We start from the raw sequence: 24424 nt of genomic DNA, 5'->3' as shown, positions 1-24424 counted from the left end.
GATGCGGCAGCCTCCACACTGGTGATACCGGCTCCTCCGCGGTTGTGCGGGGTAGGGGTGTTTTTTATCGGGTGTCGATATTATTGTTCCCTTTTGTGCGGGAGGTGTGGTTTTTGGGGTTTGAAGATTGGGATCCCGTACTTCTTGATCCGGGGGGTGGGGTAGGTTTGATTTTTCTCTGTGAACGACTTTCATGCTCTTTCTTTGTTTCGTGGTTCTCTGGAGAAGAAAAAAAACACAGTTGTTTATGGATATCTGCTTTAATAATAAACTAACCTTTGACCTATCCGCTCCGAGCGGGACTTCCCGGTGTCCAAACATTTTCATTCCGGTTTCCATTCCCGTTGCTACCCGGCCTGCTGTGTTCGGCCAGCATTTTGTTTGTGTTCCTTTGGATTTCCAGGATCTGCGGACTTTGTCTGTTTGTGATTTTCCTCTCCGTTGTCCCTCCGGCCTCCGGCCACTGGAGGCGCTGTGTGGATCTCCCGCCACTGGTGGCGCTCTGCGGACCTCCGGCCTCGGCACCGATGAGCAGACCTCCGGCCACCGGTGGCGCTGTGTGGATCTCCGGCCACTGTTGGCGCTGTGCGGATCTCCGGCCACTGGTGGCGCTGTGTGGATCGCCGGCCGTCGGCAACAATTAGCAGACCTCCGGCCACCGGTGGCGCTGCGGAGAAACGCCTGTGAACGCATGCGCGGTGCCGACTGCAGCTGTTTGGCGGTTCTCTGATTCGAGCAGGGGTGAGTAGGGAATGATCCCGGTGTTGTGTAAATGTGGGCCGGTTGCATTGGGAAAGAGCCGGGTCCGAGCTCTACCGGACGGCTGGAGCAGGGGTGCAGTGGCAATTTTTTAGCTGCCGGATCTGTCCGGGGGGAGGAGGTTGGTTGATTGATAAGTTCGCGGCCTGAAGTTATACAGCGCTCGGTACCTGCACGTGTAGTTCAACTCTTTGAGTGATTATGCAGAAAGTTTGAAACTAATAACTTTTGTGGTATTTCTGTTTCAGATAATTGAAAATTGCTAGGTTTTGTAAAATTGAATCCTTCCACCTTAGGCCACGAACGTATCAATCACCCTTAGTTTGTGACACCCAATTTGTGTACCTACGCCTTTCATGTACTGAACAACTTCCTTGCCCCATGATGCACCATCAATAACTCACGCCGAGACTTAGGAAGTGAGATTATCGGCTTTTATTGACTGAAGGACAACACTACATCCTGGGGAGAATGAGGGAGAGCAGCAGGCCACAGTCGCCTTTATACAGGGGTCTGTGGGAGGAGCCACAGGGGTAGTCAGCAGGGTCTTGGGAGGAGCCACAGGAGCAGTCAGACAGGTATATCTAGTTCACCACATTCACCCCCCCTTTGTTCAAAAAAATTCCCAAGCATATTTACAGGTTAAGTCGATCAGGTGGTCGAATCGTTCGCTGCGATCTACGTAGCTCCGGCTGCAATTGCACAGGAGCCGGAGGTGATGACGGCACAGGTGCCGGAGGTGGTGTGTGCTCCGAAGGCGGAGAGTGGGTTAATTCTGTCCCAACAGGAGGTGTCAGGGACCCCTCGCGTGTGAGCGAGGGCCCTGGAACAGACGCATACGGAGTCTGTGTGGGGCACGGGGCGTGCGGAGTCACCTCGGGTACAGGGTGCATAGTTACCGTGGAGTGCTCGGGGTAGTGGTCTGCTGCTCCGGCGGGCGCCAGGTCGCGGACAGAGACCGTGTCCTCCCGCCCATCAGGCAAGACCACGTAGGCATACTGGGGATTAGCATGCAGGAGGTGAACCTTCTCGACCAGTGGTGAGTACTTATTACTCCTCGCATGTTTACGCAGCAGCACTGGCCCCGGGGACGTCAGCCAAATTGGCAGGGTGGTCCCAGTGACAGACTTCCTGGGAAAAGAGAATAAGCGTTCGTGAGGGGTGGCATTAGTGGACGTACACAACAGGGAGCGGATAGAGTGGAGTGCCTCAGGGAGGACCTCCTGCCATCGGGAGACCGGCAACCCTTGTGACTTAAGGGCTAAAAGTATGGCCTTCCACACTGTGGCATTCTCCCTCTCCACCTGGCCATTCCCCCGGGGATTATAACTCGTGGTGCGACTAGTAGCTATGCCCCTAGCAAGCAGGAACCGGCGCAACTCGTCACTCATAAAGGAGGACCCTCTATCACTGTGGATATAGCAGGGATATCCGAACAGTGTGAAGAGCTGGCGCAGGACTTTGATGACCGACGTGGTAGTAGTGTCGGGGCAGGGAACGGCAAAGGGGAATCGCGAGTACTCGTCAATAATACTAAGAAAGTAGACATTGCGGTCGGTGGAGGGAAGGGGGCCCTTAAAGTCAATACTCAGTCGCTCAAAAGGGCGGGTGGCCTTGACAAGCTGCGCAGTGTCAGGACGGTAGAAGTGCGGTTTGCACTCAGCGCAGATCTGGCAGTCCCTGGTCATCGTCCTGATGTCCTCCAGGGAGTACGGCAGGTTCCGGGCTTTAATGAAGTGATAAAACCGGGTGACCCCCGGGTGGCAAAGTTGGGCATGAAGGGCATACAGCTGGTCGAGCTGGGCACTAGCACACGGTCCCCGGGATAGGGCATCAGACGGTTCATTGAGCCTGCCAGGCCGGTACAGGATATCGTAAGTATAGGTGGAGAGTTCTATTCTCCATCGCAAAATTTTATCATTTTTGATTTTGCCCCGCTGTTGGCTGCTGAACATGAACGCAACCGAGCGCTGGTCGGTCAGCAAGGTGAACCTTCTGCCGGCGAGATAGTGCCTCCAGTGCCGAATAGCTTCCACTATGGCTTGGGCTTCTTTCTCCACCGTGGAGTGCCGAAGTTCAGAGCCTTGAAGGGTACGAGAAAAAAACGCCACTGGCCTGCCTTCTTGATTGAGGGTAGCAGCCAGCGCGACGTCAGAGGCGTCACTCTCTACTTGGAAGGGAATGGTCTCGTCTACCGCATGCATCGTTGCTTTGGCAATGTCCCCTTTAATGCAGCTGAAGGCCGCTCGGGCCTCGGCAGAGAGGGGAAAGGTGGTAGACTTGACCAGGGGGCGGGCCTTGTCTGCGTAATGGGGAACTCATTGGGCGTAATAGGAAAAAAACCCCAGGCACCGCCGGAGGGCCTTGAGAGTAGTGGGAAGAGGGAGTTCTAACAGGGGGCGCATACGGTCGGGGTCAGGGCCAATGACCCCGTTCTCCACGACATACCCAAGGATAGCGAGCCGTGTGGTTCTGAACACACACTTGTCCTTGTTATAAGTGAGGTTCAAAGCATCGGCCACCTGGAAAAAACGCTGGAGGTTGGCGTCATGGTCCGACCAGTCGCGACCACAGATGGTGATGTTATCTAGATAGGGAAATGTGGCCGTCAGTTTGTACTGGTCCACCATCCGGTCCATCTCCCTCTGGAAGACTGAGACCCCATTTGTGACACCAAATGGGACGCGCAGAAAGTGATAGAGCCTGCCACCCGCCTCGAAGGCGGTGTAGGGGCGGTCCTCTGGGCGGATGGGGAGCTGGTGATAAGCGGATTTCAGATCAATTGTCGAGTACACCTTGTACTGAGCTATCTGGTTGACCATATCCGCGATGCGGGGTAGGGGGTACGCGTCAAGCTGCGTGAATCTATTGATGGTCTGGCTGTAGTCCACAACCATCCTATTTTTCTGCCCAGTCCGAACAACGACCACCTGGGACCGCCATGGGCTTGTGCTTGGCTCAATGATCCCCTCCCTGAGCAGCCGCTGCACCTCTGAATGAATAAAGGCCCTGTCCCCCGCACTGTACCTCCTACTTTTAGTTGCCACAGGTTTACAGTCGGGGGTCAGGTTGGTGAACAGCGATGGGGGAGGGATCTTGAGGGTGGAGAGGTTGCAAATAGTGTCAGCAGCACAGCTATCGGCATGGTGCTGGGCGGGATGTGGGGTTCGGGGTGTATGTGCGTGTGGTAACGGAGTATATGGCGAAGTCCCACCAAACTGAGGATTCCTGACAGTGAGTGGTGGGAGGGGCCCGTCATATGCCATAGTCACACTTTTGAGATGGCTCTGGAAGTCCAGCCCCAATAGCACAGGTGCGCACAGTCGAGGCATGACCAGGAACGCAAAGTTCCGATATTCTGTGCCCTGCACCACCAATGTCGCTACACAACCCACCCGGATGTCTGTGGAATGCGACCCTGAAGCCATGGTGATCTTCTGACGGACCGGCCGTGTCACGAGTCCGCAGCGTTTCACTGTGGCCGGGTCAATAAAACTCTCAGTGCTGCCCGTGTCAAACAGGCAGCGAGTCCTGTGCCCCTGCACCAGGATGTCCATCATCGACCTTGCGAGCTGGTGCGGAGCGCTTTGGTCGAGGGTCACGGAAGCCAGCGTTGAACTGGGCGTGTCGAGGGCGGGGCCTGGTGACGCCGGCAAAGATGGCCGCTCACATCCGGGCATGCAAGAGGGCGGCTCCCAGGTCGCACACGGGTAGGTAGGGGCCGGGCCAGGTGACGCCGGCAAAGATGGTTGTCCACATCCGGTCATGCAAAATGGCGGCCCCCAGGTCTCAGACGCGGCGCTGCTCGACCCCGGGCGCGGTTTAGATTTACAGACCTTGGCGAAATGGCCCTTCTTCCCACAGCGGGAACAAGTCGCTTCGCGCGCCAGACAGAGTTCTCGTGCATGTTTCCGAAGCCCACAAAAGTAACAGAGTCTCATACCTGGCGAATTCGTGGGGTTTGAGATACCGCGACTGGCTGCGGCGTTGGCGAATTCGCTCGGAACCGGGGAATGGCTCGGTTGGACTTCTTCGGCGTACAGTTGCGCAGCCTCTATCGAACTGGCCGTCTCTATCGCAGAGCGTAAGGTAAGATCAGCTTTTTCCAGCAGCCGCTGGCGGATACACACTGACCGAACCCCAGTCACAAAAGCATCTCGGACCAAGAGTTCCTTATGCTGTTCCGCTGAGAGCGCTTTGCAGCCACAGTCTCGCGCGAGTATCTGTAGTTCGCTGAGGAATTCAGCAGTCGACTCCGTAGGCCGCTGTTTTCGCGTGGCCAAGCGGTGCCGTGCATAAACTGGATTTACTGGCCGCAGGTACTGTCTTTGGAGGGCGGCAAGCGCCTCCTCGTAGGTGGATATGTCCCTGATGAACGAATAAACTTTTGGGGCGACCCTCGAGAAGAGAAGTTTGTGCCGAACAGCCGAATCGGTGGCACGAACCTCCTCTAAGTACGATTGGAAGCACACCAGCCAGTGTTCAAAGGCAAGAGCTGCTCCCGGGTCTCGGGGGTCCAAGTCTAGGCGTTCTGGGCGTAAAGCGGTTTCCATGTTGTAACTTTCAGTCAATAAAATTGATGCACCATCAATAACTCACGCCGAGACTTAGGAAGTGAGATTATCGGCTTTTATTGACTGAAGGACAACACTACATCCTGGGGAGAATGAGGGAGAGCAGCAGGCCACAGTCGCCTTTATACAGGGGTCTGTGGGAGGAGCCACAGGGGTAGTCAGCAGGGTCTTGGGAGGAGCCACAGGAGCAGTCAGACAGGTATATCTAGTTCACCACACCCCATTCGTGTAATGAGCAGGTACACAAATTGGGTGTGACATATATAGGGCTTCTTGTAACGTCAAGCAGTAAACCAAGATGAAAGAAATATATGAATTCCAGAGCTCCACAGAAATATAGTGATAGTTAAGACATTAACAAGGTTATAGCCTCTCACTACATTTCAGTGTATATCTGGTACAATTAAACATATAATACTTAATTTAATAATATGACAAAGTATTACACAGTTGCACTTAACTGATTATCATAGAATATAATTATCAAGCAAGTAAAATAACTTTGTTTGCTTAGAAGTCAAAGGGTTGTTAGTGAGAAAAATGTACTTTAGGCTTAGCGAGTAATCCACGGACCACCACAGATGTAGCCTTACTAATACGACTGAGTCGGAGCAGACGGCAGGGCCCGCAGCGCTTAGCAGTGTTACTCAGAGGTATAAAAATAACAGAAATAAAGCAATTCATTTTTTTACACTTTTAGCCCCTAAATTGGAACCAAGTAATCGAGTATGAAAAAAGAACGTCTGATGAACTATTGCTAAAGCCATGAATATTGGTGAATATTAGTCTCAAAAGCTGTAGGTTGGCAACTCTGCCTTGTACTGTTTCTCTCGGAGAAATGGTTGGACAGGAAGTGTAACTGTGAGTGTCGATACTCACAATATCCTCACACGTCGGTTGTTACATGGTTAGACCTTTACAGATCCTGTTTAGTCTTTAAATATATAAAAATTTAAAGAAGCTTGAATCTTTACATAAATTATTATCACATCTATACAAATAGAAAATATTGTATTTTGGAAGTGATAAATGTTAACGGGAGGAAAGCAACCATTTGGGAGGTTTGGAAATGTGTTTTGTCTCGGCTGTGAGTAAATGGGCTGTTCCGTGTTTAAACAGTAGAAATAGACCCTGAGTTTGGTGTTCAAACTGTGTTTGGAAATCCACCCCCCCCCCCCCCCTCACTGTCACACAGTGGAAATCAGGTAGCTGTGCTGGAGATCTACACTAAAAACTGAAAATATTTGAAGTCATTCTGATGAAATGTTATTAATTGAATTGTATTGTAAGCTGTTCCTTACCTGCTGAGTGTTTCTGGTAATTCCAGTTTCTTTTTATTTCTTGGTTTATATTTCATGAAATGGACCTGTTTTAACCTGGAAATGAAAATGGCTGTGATAGTTTGTAGGCCTCCGTTGGAGTCTCTGCAAGTCTCTGATGGTTCTGGACCTGTGCTCAATGGAGTTCAGAGGGACGGTGGGGGTGGTGGGAGATGTATGGTTAATTAAACCTACTGAATGCTGAAAAGCCTGGATACAGTGGACATGGTGAGGATGTTTCCATTAGACGCAGAGTCTGTGATCTTACAGCACAGTTTCAGAATAAAGATGCTTCCCTTTAAAACTGAGATGAGAAGAATTTTTTGGCTAAAAGATGTCTGATCTGTGGAATTTGTTGCCGCAGAAGTTGGTTGAGGCTGCCATTTGGGTATATTTATGACAGAGATTAATATATTCATGATTGCTGAGTAGCTGCAGGGTTACAGGAGGAAGACAGGAATATGGTGTTGGAATGAAAATCAGCCCTGGTTGAATGGTGGGCAGACCAGATGGATTGAATCACCTAATTCTGTTCCTGTGTCTTATGTCTTACCATGACTGAATGATGGCTCCTTCTTATCCCATATTATCCTGTGACATGTGAGGGACAATAAAAGATTGTTCACTGAGATAATTAAATCTGCCTTCAGTGTTTAAATTTCAGTGAGTTTTGTTCTTAGTAACATTACGCAGAAATGTTTGGTTCTCCTTTTCATTATTAATGTGCTTCATTGTCTCTCTGGTTAAAGTTAGACCTGTGGTGAGAGATTTATTTGAAGAAAAACCGCAACTGGAGGCAAACCACGACTGAAGACGAGGGAACAGCAACAAGTGAACCAGCCCGAGGATTGAGAGCATCAACTGGAGAGAACCCATCTGACTCGGAGATTCCAGTGATTCAGTCAGGAGAAAGTTTGGTGAGTCTCATTTACTCAAACACTGGTCCTTTAGACATTACATACCTGTACAAAGGAAGGTAGGAAATAGTTGGAGTGAGACTGAATGTGTCCAGAAGAACCAGTTATGCCTCTGTCAGACCAAGGTGCAATCACGCCAGGTCTGGTAATGTGCTTCCAGCAGTCCAGCCCTTTGAAACCACTCCCATTCCCTCACAGTGGTTACTCAGTTCAAGATCTTGCATCCTCTGTTGTAGCTTTTGGTCAGTTCTGAGTGGGGAGAGGGAAAGAGAGGGGAGTGTTTATGCTGACTGTCTTTCAAAAAGATTAATTGTTTGAACTTGCTGCAAACTCTCTCCCCATACCCTGTACTTTCTCAACTAAATTATTGACATAGATGACAAGTAGCAATGGGCGTAACCCCTGGGAAAGTCACTAAGCACGGGACTCGAGTCCAAGAAACAGGCAGTCACCATAACACTCTGCCTCCTACCAATCATCTGTTTGCAGACCCTGGGACTCTGTAACAAACTCAATGTTAACAGGAAGATTAGTCAGTGATTAAGATGATGAGAGAATTGTGGCCTCCTGAAAGGACACGCGAGCTGAGCTGTCTGATTCAATGGACTAGATCCACCCTCGTTGACAATGTAATTTACCCCTTGCACATCCACCCAGGTCATGTTACATCCGATCACCCACAGTACCCCAACCACCCTCCGTTCCACCAGTGGCCCCACACCCTTCTGACCATTCACCCCACACCCACTCATAGACAGGCCCCCTTCACCTACATCCACCCTCCCAAGCTGGAGGGGAAACACAACAAATTGATCCCGCAATCCCGACTCAGGCGCAAATCTAAAAGACTGGAGAACCCGGTGCCTCCAGCTGTCTGGATCGATCCCAGCCCATTCCCACTGCAACCGGCCCTCGATTTACACAAACCCGAGATTAACTCTTTCCTCACCACTACCTGAACAGGAGAAACACCAGCATCAGCTGGGGTTGGCATTACACTGCGATTTGCAGCAGGTCCCCGTATGCTGTGAAACTCCCCACTGTCAGATATGTTGACCAGAACCGTACGCGTTAGAGCTCCCCAGTGTCGGATATGTTGACCAGAATCATACACAGTAAATCTCAAGGCATGGAACTGTAATCGCATGGTGGATTTGTTCGGTGATTGTGAACATATGTGATTAACGACCCTGCAACTGGGGACTGAATAAATAGTTAGTCTAACAATTCTAATCAGACACACCATCTTCTCACATTTCTCCCTCATCCCTGTCTACATACCCCGTTTCCCTCACCACTCCCTCCTCACAGTCCCTCTTCATCCTCCTGCCCTCTACTCCAGACTTCCCTTTTTATTCAGTCTCTCCCTCGCCATCTCACCTCTCCCTCACCCCTTCCATATCATCACCCCTCTCAATCATTCTTCCTTCCTCCCCACCTCTCCCCTCCCCTTCCCTCTTCTCTATCCGCCTCAGTGACACTGCTACTTGACCATTCTCCCACTCTCTTTCACCTTCTGCCTTCCCCTCTCCATCTCCCCCTCTCTCATGCACCCTCTCACTTCAATCAAAATTGTCTCTCTCACTCAGTCACCTCCACCACTCTGTAACCTCCATTTCCAGCTCTCACCCTCTCTATCTCTCTCCCTACCTCCCACCCTCCCCCCTCTCTCAAACACTCTCCCTGCTGGCTCCCGTATCCATCATTGTCTTCCCCTCTTTATCACTCTCTAAATCTACCACTCACCCCACACGTTCTCCCTCTTCGCTCCCTGTCAGTCCTCCTCCTCACCCCCCCCATCACACCCCGTGCTCACCACCTCATTGAATACAGTGGTATGCAAACAGCTGGGCACCACTGGTCAAACATTCTGTTACTGTGAATAATTTAGTGAGTAGAAGGTGAACTGATCTCCAAAAGTCATAAAGTTAAACACAAAACATTCCTTTCAACATTTTAAGTAAGATTAGTGTGTTATTAAAAACACAAAATGCTGGCAGAGCACAGCAGGCCAGACAGCATCTATGGGAGGAGGTAGTGACGACGTTTCAGGCTGAAACCCTTCATGAGGAGTTTAGTGTATTATTTCTGTTTTGTACAATTTTAGAGTGGGGGGGGGAAAAAAAGGAAAGGAGCACCATGGAAAAGTTTGGGCACCCCAAGAGATTTGAGCTCTCAGTTAAATTTTACCACGGTCTCAGACCTGAATTAGCTTGTTAGGACAATGGCTTGTTCACAGTCATCATTAGGGCAGGCCAGGTTATGCAAATCGCAAAGCTTTATAAATACCCTGACTCTTCAAACCTTGTCCCAACAATCAGCAGCCATGGGCTCCTCTAAGCAGCTGCCTAGCACTCTAAAAGTTAAAATAAATGATGCTCAAATAGCAGGAGAAGGCTATAAGAAGATAGCAAAGCGTTTTCAGGTAGCCGTTTCCTCAGTTCACAATGTAATTAAGAAATGGCAGTTAACAGGAACAGTGGAGGTCAAGTTGATGTCTGGAAGACCAAGAAAACTTTCTGAGAGAACTACTCGTAGGATTCCTAGAAAGGCAAATCGAAACCCCCATTTGACTGTAAAAAAACATTCAGGAAGATTTAGCAGACTCTGGAGTGGTGGTGCACTGTTCTACTGTGCAGCAACACCTGCACAAACATGACCTTCATGGAAGAGTCATCAGAAGAAAACCTTTCCTGCGTCCTCACCACAAAACTCAGCGTCAGAGGTTTTTCTGACATTGAGGGAGAGGTTGTTTTCTTCACACCAGACAGATGTTGTTCAGACCTCAGACAGAGTCAGCAATCAAATGCTTGAGCATGGTGCGATGAATGTGTGGAGCTGTGTATATCACAATGCAAGAAGCATCGTAGGAAAGCCAGATGAGCCCAGGGCATGGAATTGTGATATCGTAGGCATTACTGGGAATTGGTTGCACCCAACAGTCTGAGGGATGTAGAGGAACAAATTTGTAGAGAGTTCACAGACTACACCAAGAAGCAATAGTTGATATAGTAAGTGATTTTAACTTTCCATATATTGACTGGGACTCCCATACTGTAAAAGGACTAGATGAGGTAGAGTTTGTCAAATGAGCCTTAATCAGTACGTAAAACATCCGGCGTAGAAGTGTGCAATAAGCTGTTGGGAAACGATCCAGGGCTGGTGACAGAAATTAGTGTATGGGAACACTTTGTGTATAGTGATCATAATGCCATGAGATTCCAAGAAAATATGGAAAAACAGAGATCTGGACCTCTCTTGAGATTCTAAATTGGAGAAAGATCAACTTTATGGTATTTGCAAGGATTTGACAAGTGTGGATTGGAACAGGCTGTTTTCTGGCAAAGGAGTACTTGGTAAGTGGGGATTCTTCAGAAGTGAATTTATTGCATCCTTTTTTGAGAAAGACAAACCGGCGTGGATCAGAATAGAACTAGATAAAATAGGAGAAAACATACCAGAAGACTTTATATATAAATGGGAATCTAAATGGATACGGGAAAAGAAAGAATCTCCTATATTAAAACATTTGATTGATTTATGGAATAAGATAAATGTTGACGATGAGACAAAGAAATCCTTATTAGCAAAGAGATCTTTAATCCAAAATAGACTTATTCCTTTTACAATGGATAATCAACTTTTATATAATTGGTTTCAAAAAGGGATTAGATATATAGGAGATTGTTTTGAAGGAGGTATATTAATGTCATTTGATCAATTAAAGAATAAATATAAAGTATCAAACAACACTCTTTTTTGTTACTTTCAACTAAGGGCTTACTTAAGAGAAAAGCTAGGTCAAACAATGTTACTACCGAAACCCAATGAAATAGAAACTTTAATTCAAAAAGGAAAGATTAAAAAATTTATCTCTTGTATGTATAATTTGATTCAAAAACAGGCAATTAAACAAGGAGTCCATAAGTCAAGACAAAAATGGGAAAGTGATTTGAATATCAAAATTGAAGAAAAAAACTGGTCAAGACTATGTCTTGAGAGTATGACAAATACAATAAACGTTCGATTAAGATTAGTGCAATACAATTTTTTACATCAACTATATATTACACCACAAAAAATAAACAAATTAAACCCAAATCTATCTGATCAGTGTTTTCGATGTAACCAAGAAATTGGTACTTTTTTACATTCTACTTGGTCTTGCTCCAAAATTCAACCTTTTTGGACAAATTTAAGAGTTTTACTGGAACAAATCATTGGAATACAACTTCCACCCAACCCAACATTACTTTTACTAGGTAATATTGAAGGGATAAAACCGATATCCAGATTGAATAAATATCAGAAAGAATTTATAAAAATTGCATTGGCAGTAGCCAAAAAAGCTATTGCAGTGACTTGGAAATCGGATACATATCTAAGTATAGATCGTTGGAAGAACGAAATTTATGGCTGTATTCCACTTGAAAAAATCACTTACAATTTAAGAGATAAATATGAAACATTTTTGAAAATTTGGCGCCCTTATTTACAAAAGACAGGATTAAATATATAGGTGCTCCGAAGATGAAATAATTGGTTACTTGGGGAAAGAAATAAATGCATACACCAAAGTTATTACGAACTCCGTGGAGCGTGTGGGGATCTTCCAATATCCAGGCATTCCTTTTTTTTTTCTCTTTCTTTTTTTTTAGGGATGTTAGGGGGGAGGGGTTAAGGGGAGGGGGGCTGGGTAACATTTTTTTTTCTCATACACTTTTATTTTGTAACTATTTGAAAACAATAAAAAAAGTTTAAAAAAAAAAAAAAAAAAAAAAAGAAGTGAATTTTTGAGGGTGTAGAGTTTGTATGTGCCTGCCAAAATAAAAGTTGAAAGTTAACTGGTGCAGGGAACCTTTGTTTTCAACTGATATCGAGGCCCCGGATATTTTGTTCCTCTAAATTCCTCAGGCTGTTGGGTGCTACCAAGACACATTAATGACTACAATATAATACTCCCACACCCTGAGCTCATCTGACTTTCTTTAGTTGTCTTCTCTTGGTTTCTAAAAGCTTATTTGCCCTCGCTTTGGCTTTTATGTTGGTTTTGGGTTCTCATTTCAGCCACGGTTGAGTCCTCCTGCCTTTCCAATGTTTCCATGTCTTTGGGATGTATTGATTACTCAGCTCCTGAGTTGCTCCCAGAAACTCCAGCCATTGCTGCTCTGTTGTCACTCCTACCTTTTCCCTTCCAAATAAGTTTGGCCAGCTTCTCTGTCACAGAAACGTGGAGAAGGTCAGAACAGAAACATGCCCACTCTGGACGAACAGAATGGTGACCTATACAGGAGACAAAATAGATGGGGGAGGTTTTAAATAGTAGTTTTGCATCTGTATTTGCTCAGGAGATGGACACAGAGTCGATAGAAGTGAGCCAAAGCAGCATCAACTTCATGGACCTTGTGCAGATTACAGAGGTGGAGGTGTTTGCTGTCTTAAGGCAAATTAGCATGGATAAATCCCCAGGGCCTGACAAGTTGTTCCCCAGGACCCTGTGGAAGACAAGTGCAGAAATTGTGGGGGTCCAAGCAGAGATATTTAAATCATCCTTAGTGACAGGTGAGGTACTGGAGGATTGGAGGACAGCCAAGGTTGATCCGCTGTTCAAGAAAGGCTCTAAGGATAAATGAGAAAACTTTATGTTAGTGAGCTTGACATCAGTAGTGGGAAAGTTATTAGAACATATGAGCAGGAACCGGATATATACCGTAGATTTCGCACTACAGAGCGCACCTGATTAAAAGCCGCTGGCTCTAATTTTAGAAAGAAAATCAATTTTGTACTTGTACAAGCCGCACCGGATTTTAGGCCGCAGGTGTCCCACGTTGTAATATGAGATATTTACACAGAAAGATATTACACGTGAGGATTTTTTAACTTTTAATTAAATCCGTATGGTAACATAAACAAATACATATTGCAAATGCTTTTTTTCGAACCGTGCCTCTAACACGGCTACTTTTAAATATACATACGTATCGGTAACACACAAATTACGTTGCGTATACTTTTTTACTGAACAGTGCACGAACAACATTCCAATATCTCCTAACGACTGGTAAAAAAATATATACTGCAACCTACCAGGAAAAGTTATTGATCGCCTTTAACTTAAAAGCAGCGTTTTCGTTCGGGTCTAATGCGCTCGGGTCTAATGCGCTAGGCTAATGTGCTCGCACCCACCTTCCCATTTATCGCAAACCGGTATTTCCCACAAGACGCGGCGAAACCGGATGTGATGTCATAGTATCCCGGGATGTACAGAAAACAAATATACTTAACACTTTTAACTTTAACTAGAAAATACTAACAAATGAATAACTAAGCGAAAATATTATAAACTAAATAACTGCCATAAAGGCAGCACAATGCTTTTCTTCGAGTGTTTTCCATGTTGATGAGGGTGAGTACAAATGACTGATTTACAATAATTTAATTGTGAAAGTGCGCTTGATTTATCGTACAATTTCATTGGACCTCTGTGAACTACTCATCAATTTTATTGGTCTACTGTTACGAGGCAAAATGTTTTTGGCGGCATGAAATAAAACCATGCATTAGCCGCACCGTAGTAAAGGCCGCAGTGTCAAAGCTGTTCAAAGCGTGGGAAAAAAGTAGTGGCTTATAATCCGACATCTACGGTAAGTATTTGGATCGATGTGGACTGATTAAGGATAGACAGCATGGTTTTGTGCATGGTAGGTCATGTCTAACCAATCTTATAGAGTCTCTGGAGAAAGCTATCAGGAAAGTGGATGAAGGCAAGGCAGCTGATGTTTTCTAAATGGGCACTTGACAAAGTCACAAATGGGAGGTTGGTCAAGAAGGTTCAGTCACTTAGCATTCAAGATGAGATAGTAAATTGAATGAGGCAATGGTTTTGGGAGATATTTAAGGAAACGTACGCTGCAACCTGAGTTTCTTCGGTTAGCGGACGATTTCCCTCCATGCCTCTCTGGCGTCGTGGGCAACCGCGTACGAGGCAAGTTACAGCAGTGGTTCCAAAGAAATCAGCAGCCCGTAACCCGGCATGGATGGAAAGTGTGCAGGGGAGCCGGCTGGATTCAAATTCAGGTTCATTCTGAAGTCCGGCACTGTTGCCACTGTGCCACCAGCCATATACACACACAATCAATAAAAATATTGAAAAAAATCTCCGGATCTGGCTTATATATATATATATATATTTAATAAACTATAAAAAATGATAAAATGGTACCAAATACTGTATATTAGAAACACACTTATAATCATAGATAGATAGATAGATACTTTATTCATCCCCATGGGAAAATTCAACCTTTTTTCCAATGTCCCATACACTTGTTGTAGCAAAACTAATTACATACAATACTTAACTCAGTAAAAAAAATATGATATCCATCTAAATCACTTACTCAAAAAGCATTAATAATAGCTTTTAAAAAGTTCTTAAGTCCTGGCGGTTGAATTGTAAAGCCTAATGAATATATTCATGTAAATTGACTTAAATCATAATATTGAAATCTTCTAATTTTATCATTATACAAAAAAAATCTAATCTGCTACCAACAAAAAGCTGCTTGGTAAAAAAAAGAAAAAAAATGAAAAACGTCCTTATCATTATAAAGAACTAGATGATAATATGAGCCAACATCCGTACGTAACAACAAATCAAATGCTTTGAAAATAATTCAAAAATGGTCCCCATTATGTTTTAAAGTCTTTGATTCAGAAATTGAACACCGAATCTTTTCTAAATTTAAGCATGACGTTACATCACGTAGCCACTGATCAGGTATGTCCAAAATCATATCTTGCCCTCCAACAATACCAAATAAGGCAGTCAAAGGATTAGGCTTAAAATTAACTTTAAAAAGTGCAGAAAAGCTTTGAAATACTTCCTTTCAGTATTTTTCAAGCCTCGGCCATATCCGAAACATAAGAATCAATGAAGCTACTCCATAGTTGCACCTGTCACAATAGGGAGACATATCCAAATAAAAATGAGAGAGCTTATCCTTAGTCATATGGGCCCTACGGACTACTTTAAATTGTAGGAAGGGATGGCAGGCATATAACGATGAAGTATTAACCAATTTATAAATTTCATTCCAGGTTCCTCAGAGATTGAAGTCTGCAAATCTTGTTCCCAGAGATTTTTAATTTTGTCTAAAGGAACATTTGTCATTCTCAACAGCATGCCATAAATATTGGATATTGAACCATTCTGAAAAGTTTTCAGATTAAAAATTACATCTAATAAATTCTTACCTGGACTTTTTGGAAATGTATGCAATTGAGACTGCAGAAATTCCCTAAATTGCAGATATAAAAAAAAGGTTTTTGGTAAGCTATATTTAGCTGACAATTGCTCAAGCGAAAAGACTTCCTCCAACTAACAAATCCTGGAAGCATTTAATACCCAGTCTATCCCATTCTTTAAAAACTACATCGATCAAAAAAGGTTTAAAAAATAGCTAGAACAAATAGGACTTGATAGAGAATGTCTCATTAAAACAAAATATTTCTAAATTGTATCCAAATCCTCAAAGTATGTTTAACTACGAAACTGTCAGTTAGTTTACTTAAAAATAAAGGAAGTGAAGATCCAAGAAGAGAAATAATAGAGAATTTATGAACAGAATTAGCTTCTATAGAAACCCAAACAGGACAGTCCTCATGGTTAATATAGTATGACCAAAATGTGAGGTTCCATATATTGCCTGCCCAGTAATAAAACATAAAATTTGGTCATGCTAAACCTCCATTCTTTCTTGCTTTTTGAAAATGAAATTTATTTAGTCGAGAAAGTTTATGTTTCCATATATAGGAAGATAGGGTAGAGTCAAGAAAATCAAAAAAGGATTGCGGAATAAAGACGGGTAAGGCCTAAAAAAGGTATTTAAATTTAGGTAAGATTCATTTTAATAGAATTGATTCGGCCAATCAACGATAATGAAAGAGGCAACCATTTTGAAAGTGTCCTTTTAACGTAACCCAATAGAGTGAAAAAACTTCCTTTAAATAATAGCTTATAAATCTTAGTAATTATTACACCAAAATAGGTTAATTGATTTCTTACAGTTTTAAAAGGAAGGTTAGTATGAATGGGTACCAAATTATTCAAAGGAAGAAGTTCAGTCTTATGTAAATTTAGATTATATCCTGAAAATTGGCTGAAACAAGAAAGTAAAGAAAGCACAGAAGTTTCGACATTAGAAATATAAAGTAGTAGGTCATCGGCATAGAACAAAACTTTGTGAATAATACCTCTCCTTAATATCCCAGTGATACACTGAGATTCTCTAAAGGCAATAGCTAAGTGTTCTAAGGCCAGATCAAAGAGCAAAGGACTCAAAGGACAACCTCAAATGACCAGACTGGATTTATTAAAGATAAATATTCTCATTTCACTATTCGTCATTTATTAAATGTCATTTATTCTCCTTCCAAAGAGACATTGGAATGTGTGACATCCTTAGATGCTGAGAAGGCCTTTGATTGGGTTGAAAACATCAGAAAATTTAATTTTGGGCCTGATTTTATTCAATGGTTTAAATTACTTTATTTATATCCTTCTGCTCGGATTTTAACTAATTCTCAGAATTACAAACCATTTATCTCCAATGTGGAACTAGACTAGGTCAGGAGATATTTACATGGCATTAAGTCTATGGCACTTTAAATTAATAGTACATAAAAGAAAATCCCAGCTGTATGTCAACAAAAGCTACTTGCGTGAGAGTGTTTCAGTTACTGTGGGGCCAGGCACCCATGCAGCTCAGGGGGAACGGGGAATATTGCCAATGGAGAGAGTCAAACTGAGCCAAGTAACAGACTGGAGATGGCAGAAATGCCCCATACTTCTCGACCATCAGAGAGTTTGATGGTCATTCCAGATACTAACACTTTGCCCAGTTAGAAGGTGATTTCTCTCTCCAACTTAGGTTGAACTACACTGTAACAGTGTGATATCAGATCACACTTTGGCAACTCAAGTGAGCTCATCTGAAATGTTGTCCTTCTTTACAGGTTAAAAATGACAAGGAATTTGTCTATGGAAATTCAGACACAGCATACCAGTTTTGCTGTCTCGGTCTAGATATTTAAGAAGTGGAGCAAGGGATTCACTCGATCATCCTTCCTGCTCAGACTGTGGACAGGGATTCACTTGGTCATCTGACCAACTGGCACGCCGATCATTTCACCTGCTCAGACAGTGGGAGTGCATTCACTCGGTCATCTCATCTGAAGGTATATCAGCAAGTTCACACTGGGCAAGGCCACTCACCTGTTCTGTGTGTGAGAAGGGGTTCAGTCGGTCATCCCACCTGTGGACACAGCAGTCAGATCACACTGGGCAAAGGTTGCTCATCTGCTGAATTTGTGGGAAAGTATTCACTCAGTCATCTGATCTAATGGCTCACCAGCGAGTTCACACTGGGGAGCGGCCGTTCACCTGCTCAGACTGTGGGAAGGGATTCACTCAGTCATCCACCCTACTGGTACATCAGCGAGTTCACACTGGAGAGAGGCCATTCACCTGCTCAGAATGTGGGAAGGGATTCACTCGGTCATCCCATCTGAAGGTACATCAGTTAGTTCACACTGGGGAGAGGCCATTCACCTGCTCAAACTGTGGGAAGGGATACACTCGGTCATCCACTCTGAAGGAACATCAGTTAGTTCACACTGGGGAGAGGCCATTCACCTGCTCGGACTGTGGGAAGGGATTCACTTACTCATCTAATCTGAAAGTACATCAGCGAGTTCACACTGGGGAGAGGCCATTCACCTGCTCAGACTGTGGGAAGGGATTCACTCGGTCATCCCATCTGAAGGTACATCAGCGATTTCACACTGGGGAGAAGCAGTTCATCTGCTCAGACTGTGGGAAGGGATTCACTCGGTCATGTAAACTGAAGTTACATCAGCGAGTTAACACTGGGGAGAGGCCATTCACCTGCTCAGAATGTGGGAAGGGATTCACACAGTCGTTTAAATTGAAGGAACATCAGAGAGTTCACACTGGGGAGAGGCCATTTACCTGCTCAGACTGTGGGAAGGGATTCACTTGGTCATCTCAACTGAAGGTACATCAGCGAGTTCATACTGGGGAGAGGCCGTTCACCTGCTCAGACTGTGGGAAGGGATTCACTCAGTCATCTAAACTGAAGGTACATCAGTTAGTTCACACTGGGGAGAGGCCATTCACCTGCTCAGAATGTGGGAAGGGATTCACTCGGTCATCTGACCTACTGGTACATCAGCGAGTTCACACTGGGGAGAGGCCATTCACCTGCTCAGAATGTGGGAAGGGATTTACTCGGTCATCTGACCTACTGGTACATCAGCGAGTTCACACTGGGGAGAAGCCGTTCACCTGTTCAGAATGTGGGAATGGATTCACTCGGTCATCTGCCCTACTGGTGCATCAGCGAGTTCACACTGGGGAGAGGCCATTCACCTGCTCAGAATGTGGGCAGGGATTCACTCGGTTATCCCATCTGAAGGTACATCAGCGAGTTCACACTGGGGAGAGGCCATTCACCTGCTCAGAATGTGGGCAGGGATTCACTCAGTCATCCCATCTGAAGGTACATCAGCGAGTTCACACTGGGGAGAGGCTGATCACCTACTTAGACACTGGGAGGAGATTCTCTCAGTCATCTCAACTTTATGTGCATCATTGAGTTCACACTGGGGAGAGGCCGTTCACCTGCTGTGAATGTGGGGAAGGATTCACTCAGTCATCTAACCTTGTGACACACTACTGGATTCACACTGGGGAGAACCTTTAAATAAGCTGCATGCTGGATATTTGTTCATCACCATTGCTGAATGCAATTTGAAGAGTGACTCGTAAATTATTGCTGCTGATCAGCACACCCAGTTCTGCACCCTGGTCACTGGGCATGGGAGGAGTTTCTTCTGCTGCACATTCATCTTTAATGGGACTGGAGTTTAATATTCTGGATCAGAGAAATAAGTCAGTTCTATTTTAAACTCTGTCTCCAGTACTTGGTGAATTTATAACACACCTAGCGTACAGTAGAGTGTCAACTCAGGCCGGCTGGATCCTGCCAGTGGTTCTGTTCCAGGACAGTCATTTTCATTTTTTCAATGTTTTTATTGATTTCCAGTAAAGAAAAATATACATATCAGTGGAGAGGTTTAGCAAACAGATAATACAAAAGACATAAACAGCAATAAAGAAAAGTATATATTGTCAAAATCAGATAGGTTTAATGTTATGCTGTTATATATACAGTGTAATCAAAAAAACACAACTCTTAATAAATCGTTAAAAAAAGATTGGAAAATTTTATTTATATGCAGGAAAAAAACACTAAACTGAATAAGAAAAGAGATTGGGCAGTCCAATTGAGGATAAAATTAGAAGAAAAACAAAGAGAAAAGGCACCCTTCCAGTCACCTCCAAACCTTCACAGATAAGGATTTTTCCTAAAGAGAATAAAGAACAAATAAATTAAATCATATGAAAATATTGAATAAAGGGTCACCAGACTTGCTCAAAATTAAACGATGTATCAAATGTCCAGCTTCTAATTTTCTCCAAGCTTAGATATGACATAATGGAGGTGAGCCAATAGAAAACAGTAGAGGATTAGATTCTTTCCAATATAACAAGATAGTACTCCTCGTCAGTAAAGTTGAAAAGGCTATTGCATGTTGAGTGGAAGCAGATACTCTCCCTATTTCCTCTAGAATAATCCCAAAAATTGCCGTAAGAGAAATTGAGTTGAACATCCACATCTATAACTTTAGACAATATTCTAAACACATCTCTTAGAGCAGCTACCTCTACGTTATATCTGTCACAAATAGGGCTTATATTAGGAAATATATGCACCAATTTATCTTTAGACATATTGGCCCTATGTACTATCTTAAACTGAGCAGAGAGTCAACTCAGGCCTGCTGGACCCTGCCAGTGATTCTGTCCCACGACAGTCCTTTTAAATCCTCCCCTGTCGTTCACCTCTTGTTCCCCCGTGGGACGGGTTCCAAACAGTCACCACTCTGTGGGTGAAAAGGTTCCCCTTGAATTTTCTCCAGACTGAAGAAGTTGAGCTGACTGCAGTTCTGTCTGAGATGTTCTTTGCCCCTGAAATCTCTGAGCTGAGGAAGAATGAATTTGGGAGATACCCTCCTTATTCATGGCTCATTTCCACATTATGGGTCATTTTCCCTGCTTCTAAAGAGTTGTTAGAAAACACGCTGTCCTCTAAAGACTGAAAGCAGAATGCGAAAACATTGGTTGGATGTTCAAAGGAGCAGGATCAGAAACCAGAGGTGAGTCTGCACAGGGCAGAGTTTGGGGCTCTGGACGATGGTCGAGGTAAGAACGTATGATGAGGAGAAGGAAATCAGCAGCGGGGTGTGGCAATGAATGACAGAGTAGCAACATTTGGAAGCTGATAGAGAAAATAATTTGTTTGTCTGACTAATGACACAAACAATACCTGTGGTGAGGTGCTCCACTGGTCAGGGAACGTGTGTGTTCAGAATTGTTATATCTATTGAGGGATTTGCTTGTTTATCCTGTAATATTATATCAGGATGGTTATTATGGATTGTCCTATCTGTAATAATGTATCAATTATCATATAAATTGTGAGATTTTGACTAAGTGGATCAGGCTGGAATTTATTGTACCTTAATTAGGTTAACATGGTCATTCATCCGTTTGTATTTTAAAGCAAGATTTTGGTGAATGATATTTGCCACTTGATTGCAGCTGCATAATCAATCAGATTGAGTTCAACTGCCGCAGGACCCTGGAATGTGTTGGATTGTGTCTGGTTTCTCTTAGCATTTTCTGCATTGATTGCCTTGTTTGTATTGTATGTATTTGTGATTTTCTTCCCCTTTTGTTAACCACCTTGTCCTGTATTTCCGCAAGGAACCCCTCTGTTTCTGGGAAGAGGTCTCCAACTCTCAGTCAGGTGCTCGATGATTCCTTGTCACCATCTCGTCTGCTCAGATCGTTGGGATGTCTCCCATGGAGGGTCATACTCATTCCACTGGTTAAGGTTTTCTTCCACAGTGATGATTTGTTTTTCTGAGGTAGCTTCTCATTTAAGTTTTCTGGTCTGTATTTCTTATCACAATTGCATATACACATATGGAGTGCTGAATCACGTTCAAATTCAAGTGTAATCCAAGATGGCGGCGCGACGGAGCTTGCAGCGGCCATTCCGGAGCTGATTATCTGTTATTTGTGAAGCGGGGTGCCGTGCGCAATCATAATCGGATGAAAAACGGACGTGGGAGCACGGAGGAACATCTGGAAATCTCCAGGAAGACCTTCTTCGTTGCTGCTGCTGCTGTGAGATCCGGGACTCAGCTGGGAAGAACAGGCCCCCATTCCTCGGGGTCGCGTTGGCGGGGCAGTCTTAATACGCTCGGCAGAGGATGGTGCTCGCAGAAGCTGTGCCGGAGGCGCGGAGGTTCGCCGGACATGGAGTGCGCTGCGGTCAGGTCGCTTTCACTGTGTGTTGTGTCTGCGAGGCTGAGTCGGGCGGCGCCGCGGAAGTCCATAGCGGGGGTATTCCCTTCTGCTGCCTGCGTGGGATGACGAGTCTATCGGGACCCTGTGGACGTGGAAACTGTGTGCTGGTTTCTTTTGAACTTATAGTCTTTTAACATCTTTGGACTATTTTTACTGTGCCCATGGTCTGTTTTTTTTAATGAATTATGCTATTGTTTGCACTGTTGTAACTACGTGGGTTCGTGCAGGTTTTGTAGCTTTAGTTTTTGGTCTTGTTTTGTCTGGTGGATTTGGAGCTCCTTTCAGGGTAACGTGCTAAGACAGTAGCGCGATAGTAATACGCAGCATTCTCTCCGGACACTGGATTGGGGATTGCCAAACGTTATGTGGATTTTCTGGTGTAGTCTGTTTTGTCATGTGCTTTTGTGATATCATTCTGGAGGAACGTTGTCTCATTTTTTTAACTGCATTGCATTTGTGGTTTCTAAATGACAAATAAACTGAATCTGAATATAATAACGTGTTTTGATTTACTTTGTTTATCTGTGCGTGGCTCATCGGAGGATGCTGTCCTTTCTTTCATAAGTAGTTGTGTGTTCTGTGTGTTGTTTGTGCTGCTGTTCTTTACAACCCGGCTCGTAGAAACCTTGTCTAGTTTGTTGGTGTGCATGTGTGTTATTAAATGACAGCAAACTCGACTAGAGGTAGCTAGGCCACACCACCCTCCGAGAAAAACATAGACTGACTGTCCAAACCATGTCCAAACCAAAGAAAGGTGAGGAATGTCAGAGTCTATATCCTCACCTAGACAGCCTGTGCCCAGGCAGGAATCGGGTCTGGACAAAGTTTTCCCGTCTTTGTGGCTCCTTTCCTTGACGCCACCCCTTCTAACAGGCATTCACGCTCTCCCACCCTCCGAACATTATTCGCCACCATCACCCTCGCTCTGTCTCTCTGACATCCAACCGCCATCCCTATGGATGAAATTTCCGAATATAAGGTTTACAGGGCTGTATGTTGCTTAAGCTTTGTGAGATTGTGGACTTCTGCGTTTTCCACGAAATAATATCGTGCCTGTCACTACTGTTCCTCAGAACCATAATACAGCTGCGCAAATGAGATGAGTTTAACAATAAATCATGAAAATAAACATTGTGAACTAACTCCATTGTTCTGCTGAGATTTCACACACCTCTCTGCTACTAGATATAAAGAGAAGCATTATACTTGTACCTTAGAGTTCCACGCATGTGGACTCTCCGTGATAGCATGTTAAATAAAAGATTTGCCAACTGAACTTGATTCTTTAACATCTCTGACAATTTGCCTTAGTTAAGCAGGATGCCAACAAAATAGTTTCAAGCGATGGAGTAACTGTGGGTGGGAATGGCAACTTCGAGTTAGCTACCCGTTGGGTGATCCGCTTTGAGCCTCCTGGCCCATGACCGGGTAGAAAGGACGGCATCGGCAAGATCAAGTAGGGAAGACCGCAGTATTATGTGAAGTATTGTTGGAAGTAAGGACGTGAGGATCCGGATCCTAGTCCCACCCAAGATGTTTTCCGATTAGTAAACAAATCCAACAGGTATAAATAAGTCTGCAAGAGGCGAACGGAACGAAATGTCGTTCACGCTTGAGTTGCGACTGATTGTCTTTCCTTTGCAGGAGCAGGTAAGTAGATTGAAGGCGGATGGGAAGCAGTGACAGTAAAGTTGATCAGGAATGCGGGGGAGAGAGTTTCCTGTAAAGATAATGATGAAAACCAGGTAAGTAGATTGAAGGAAGATGGTAAGTAATGATAGTAAAGATTGCTGACAGAAATGCGAAGTGAGTTTTCTCTGTAAAGGTAAAGGAAAAAAAAATGAGAAAGTTGCGCCGACAGATTGAACGAGTAGCGAAATCCCGTGGAGAGCCGCTGGTGCCGCCAATCTCCACTGCTGATGATGGCTAGTTGGAAAGTGGATATACTAGACATGTGATTTCTTTTACCAGTGACTTGTGTGGTTGGACACAAGGACGGTGGCTCTATGGGAGTCTTTTGAGATAAAGAAAATTAAATATTTTAAACAAGATACTGTTAGAGGAGACGGAGACTCTACGCGGGATTTAATAAAGTGTTTTGATTTATGCAATTGACTTTGTTATTTTGAGCCTGGTCAACGGAGCATGTTGTCCTTGCTTTCCTAAGTATCTGTGTGTTGTGTGTGCCCTGGGTCGGGGAAACGAAACGTTGTTTCGCTAAATGACAATAATCTTGACTTGAGAAAAGGCTGGAGGTAGCTCAGCGACATCAGTCTCCGAAACCAATAAATAGACCGACTCTGCAGAAGACGTCCGAACAGAAGAACCGGGAGG

At 44.4% G+C, this 24424-nt stretch overlaps 1 protein-coding gene across 1 annotated transcript; it reads left to right on the top strand.

The window, feature by feature from the left end:
- The first annotated feature begins 658 nt into the window (after positions 1–658).
- Positions 659–21470, top strand: LOC140724157 (uncharacterized). Its single transcript, XM_073038645.1, has 3 exons — positions 659–741; positions 7402–7569; positions 17587–21470. The coding sequence occupies exon 3, from the start codon at positions 17973–17975 to the stop codon at positions 19245–19247; it is 1275 nt and encodes a 424-aa protein (XP_072894746.1). The 5' UTR covers positions 659–741; positions 7402–7569; positions 17587–17972; the 3' UTR covers positions 19248–21470.
- The last annotated feature ends 2954 nt before the right edge of the window (positions 21471–24424 follow it).

Source organism: Hemitrygon akajei, unplaced genomic scaffold, assembly GCF_048418815.1.
Source record: "Hemitrygon akajei unplaced genomic scaffold, sHemAka1.3 Scf000168, whole genome shotgun sequence".
NCBI lineage: Eukaryota > Metazoa > Chordata > Chondrichthyes > Myliobatiformes > Dasyatidae > Hemitrygon > Hemitrygon akajei.
Note: the sequence above shows the minus strand (reverse complement) of the source record. Positions and strands in the feature narration are given on the sequence as shown.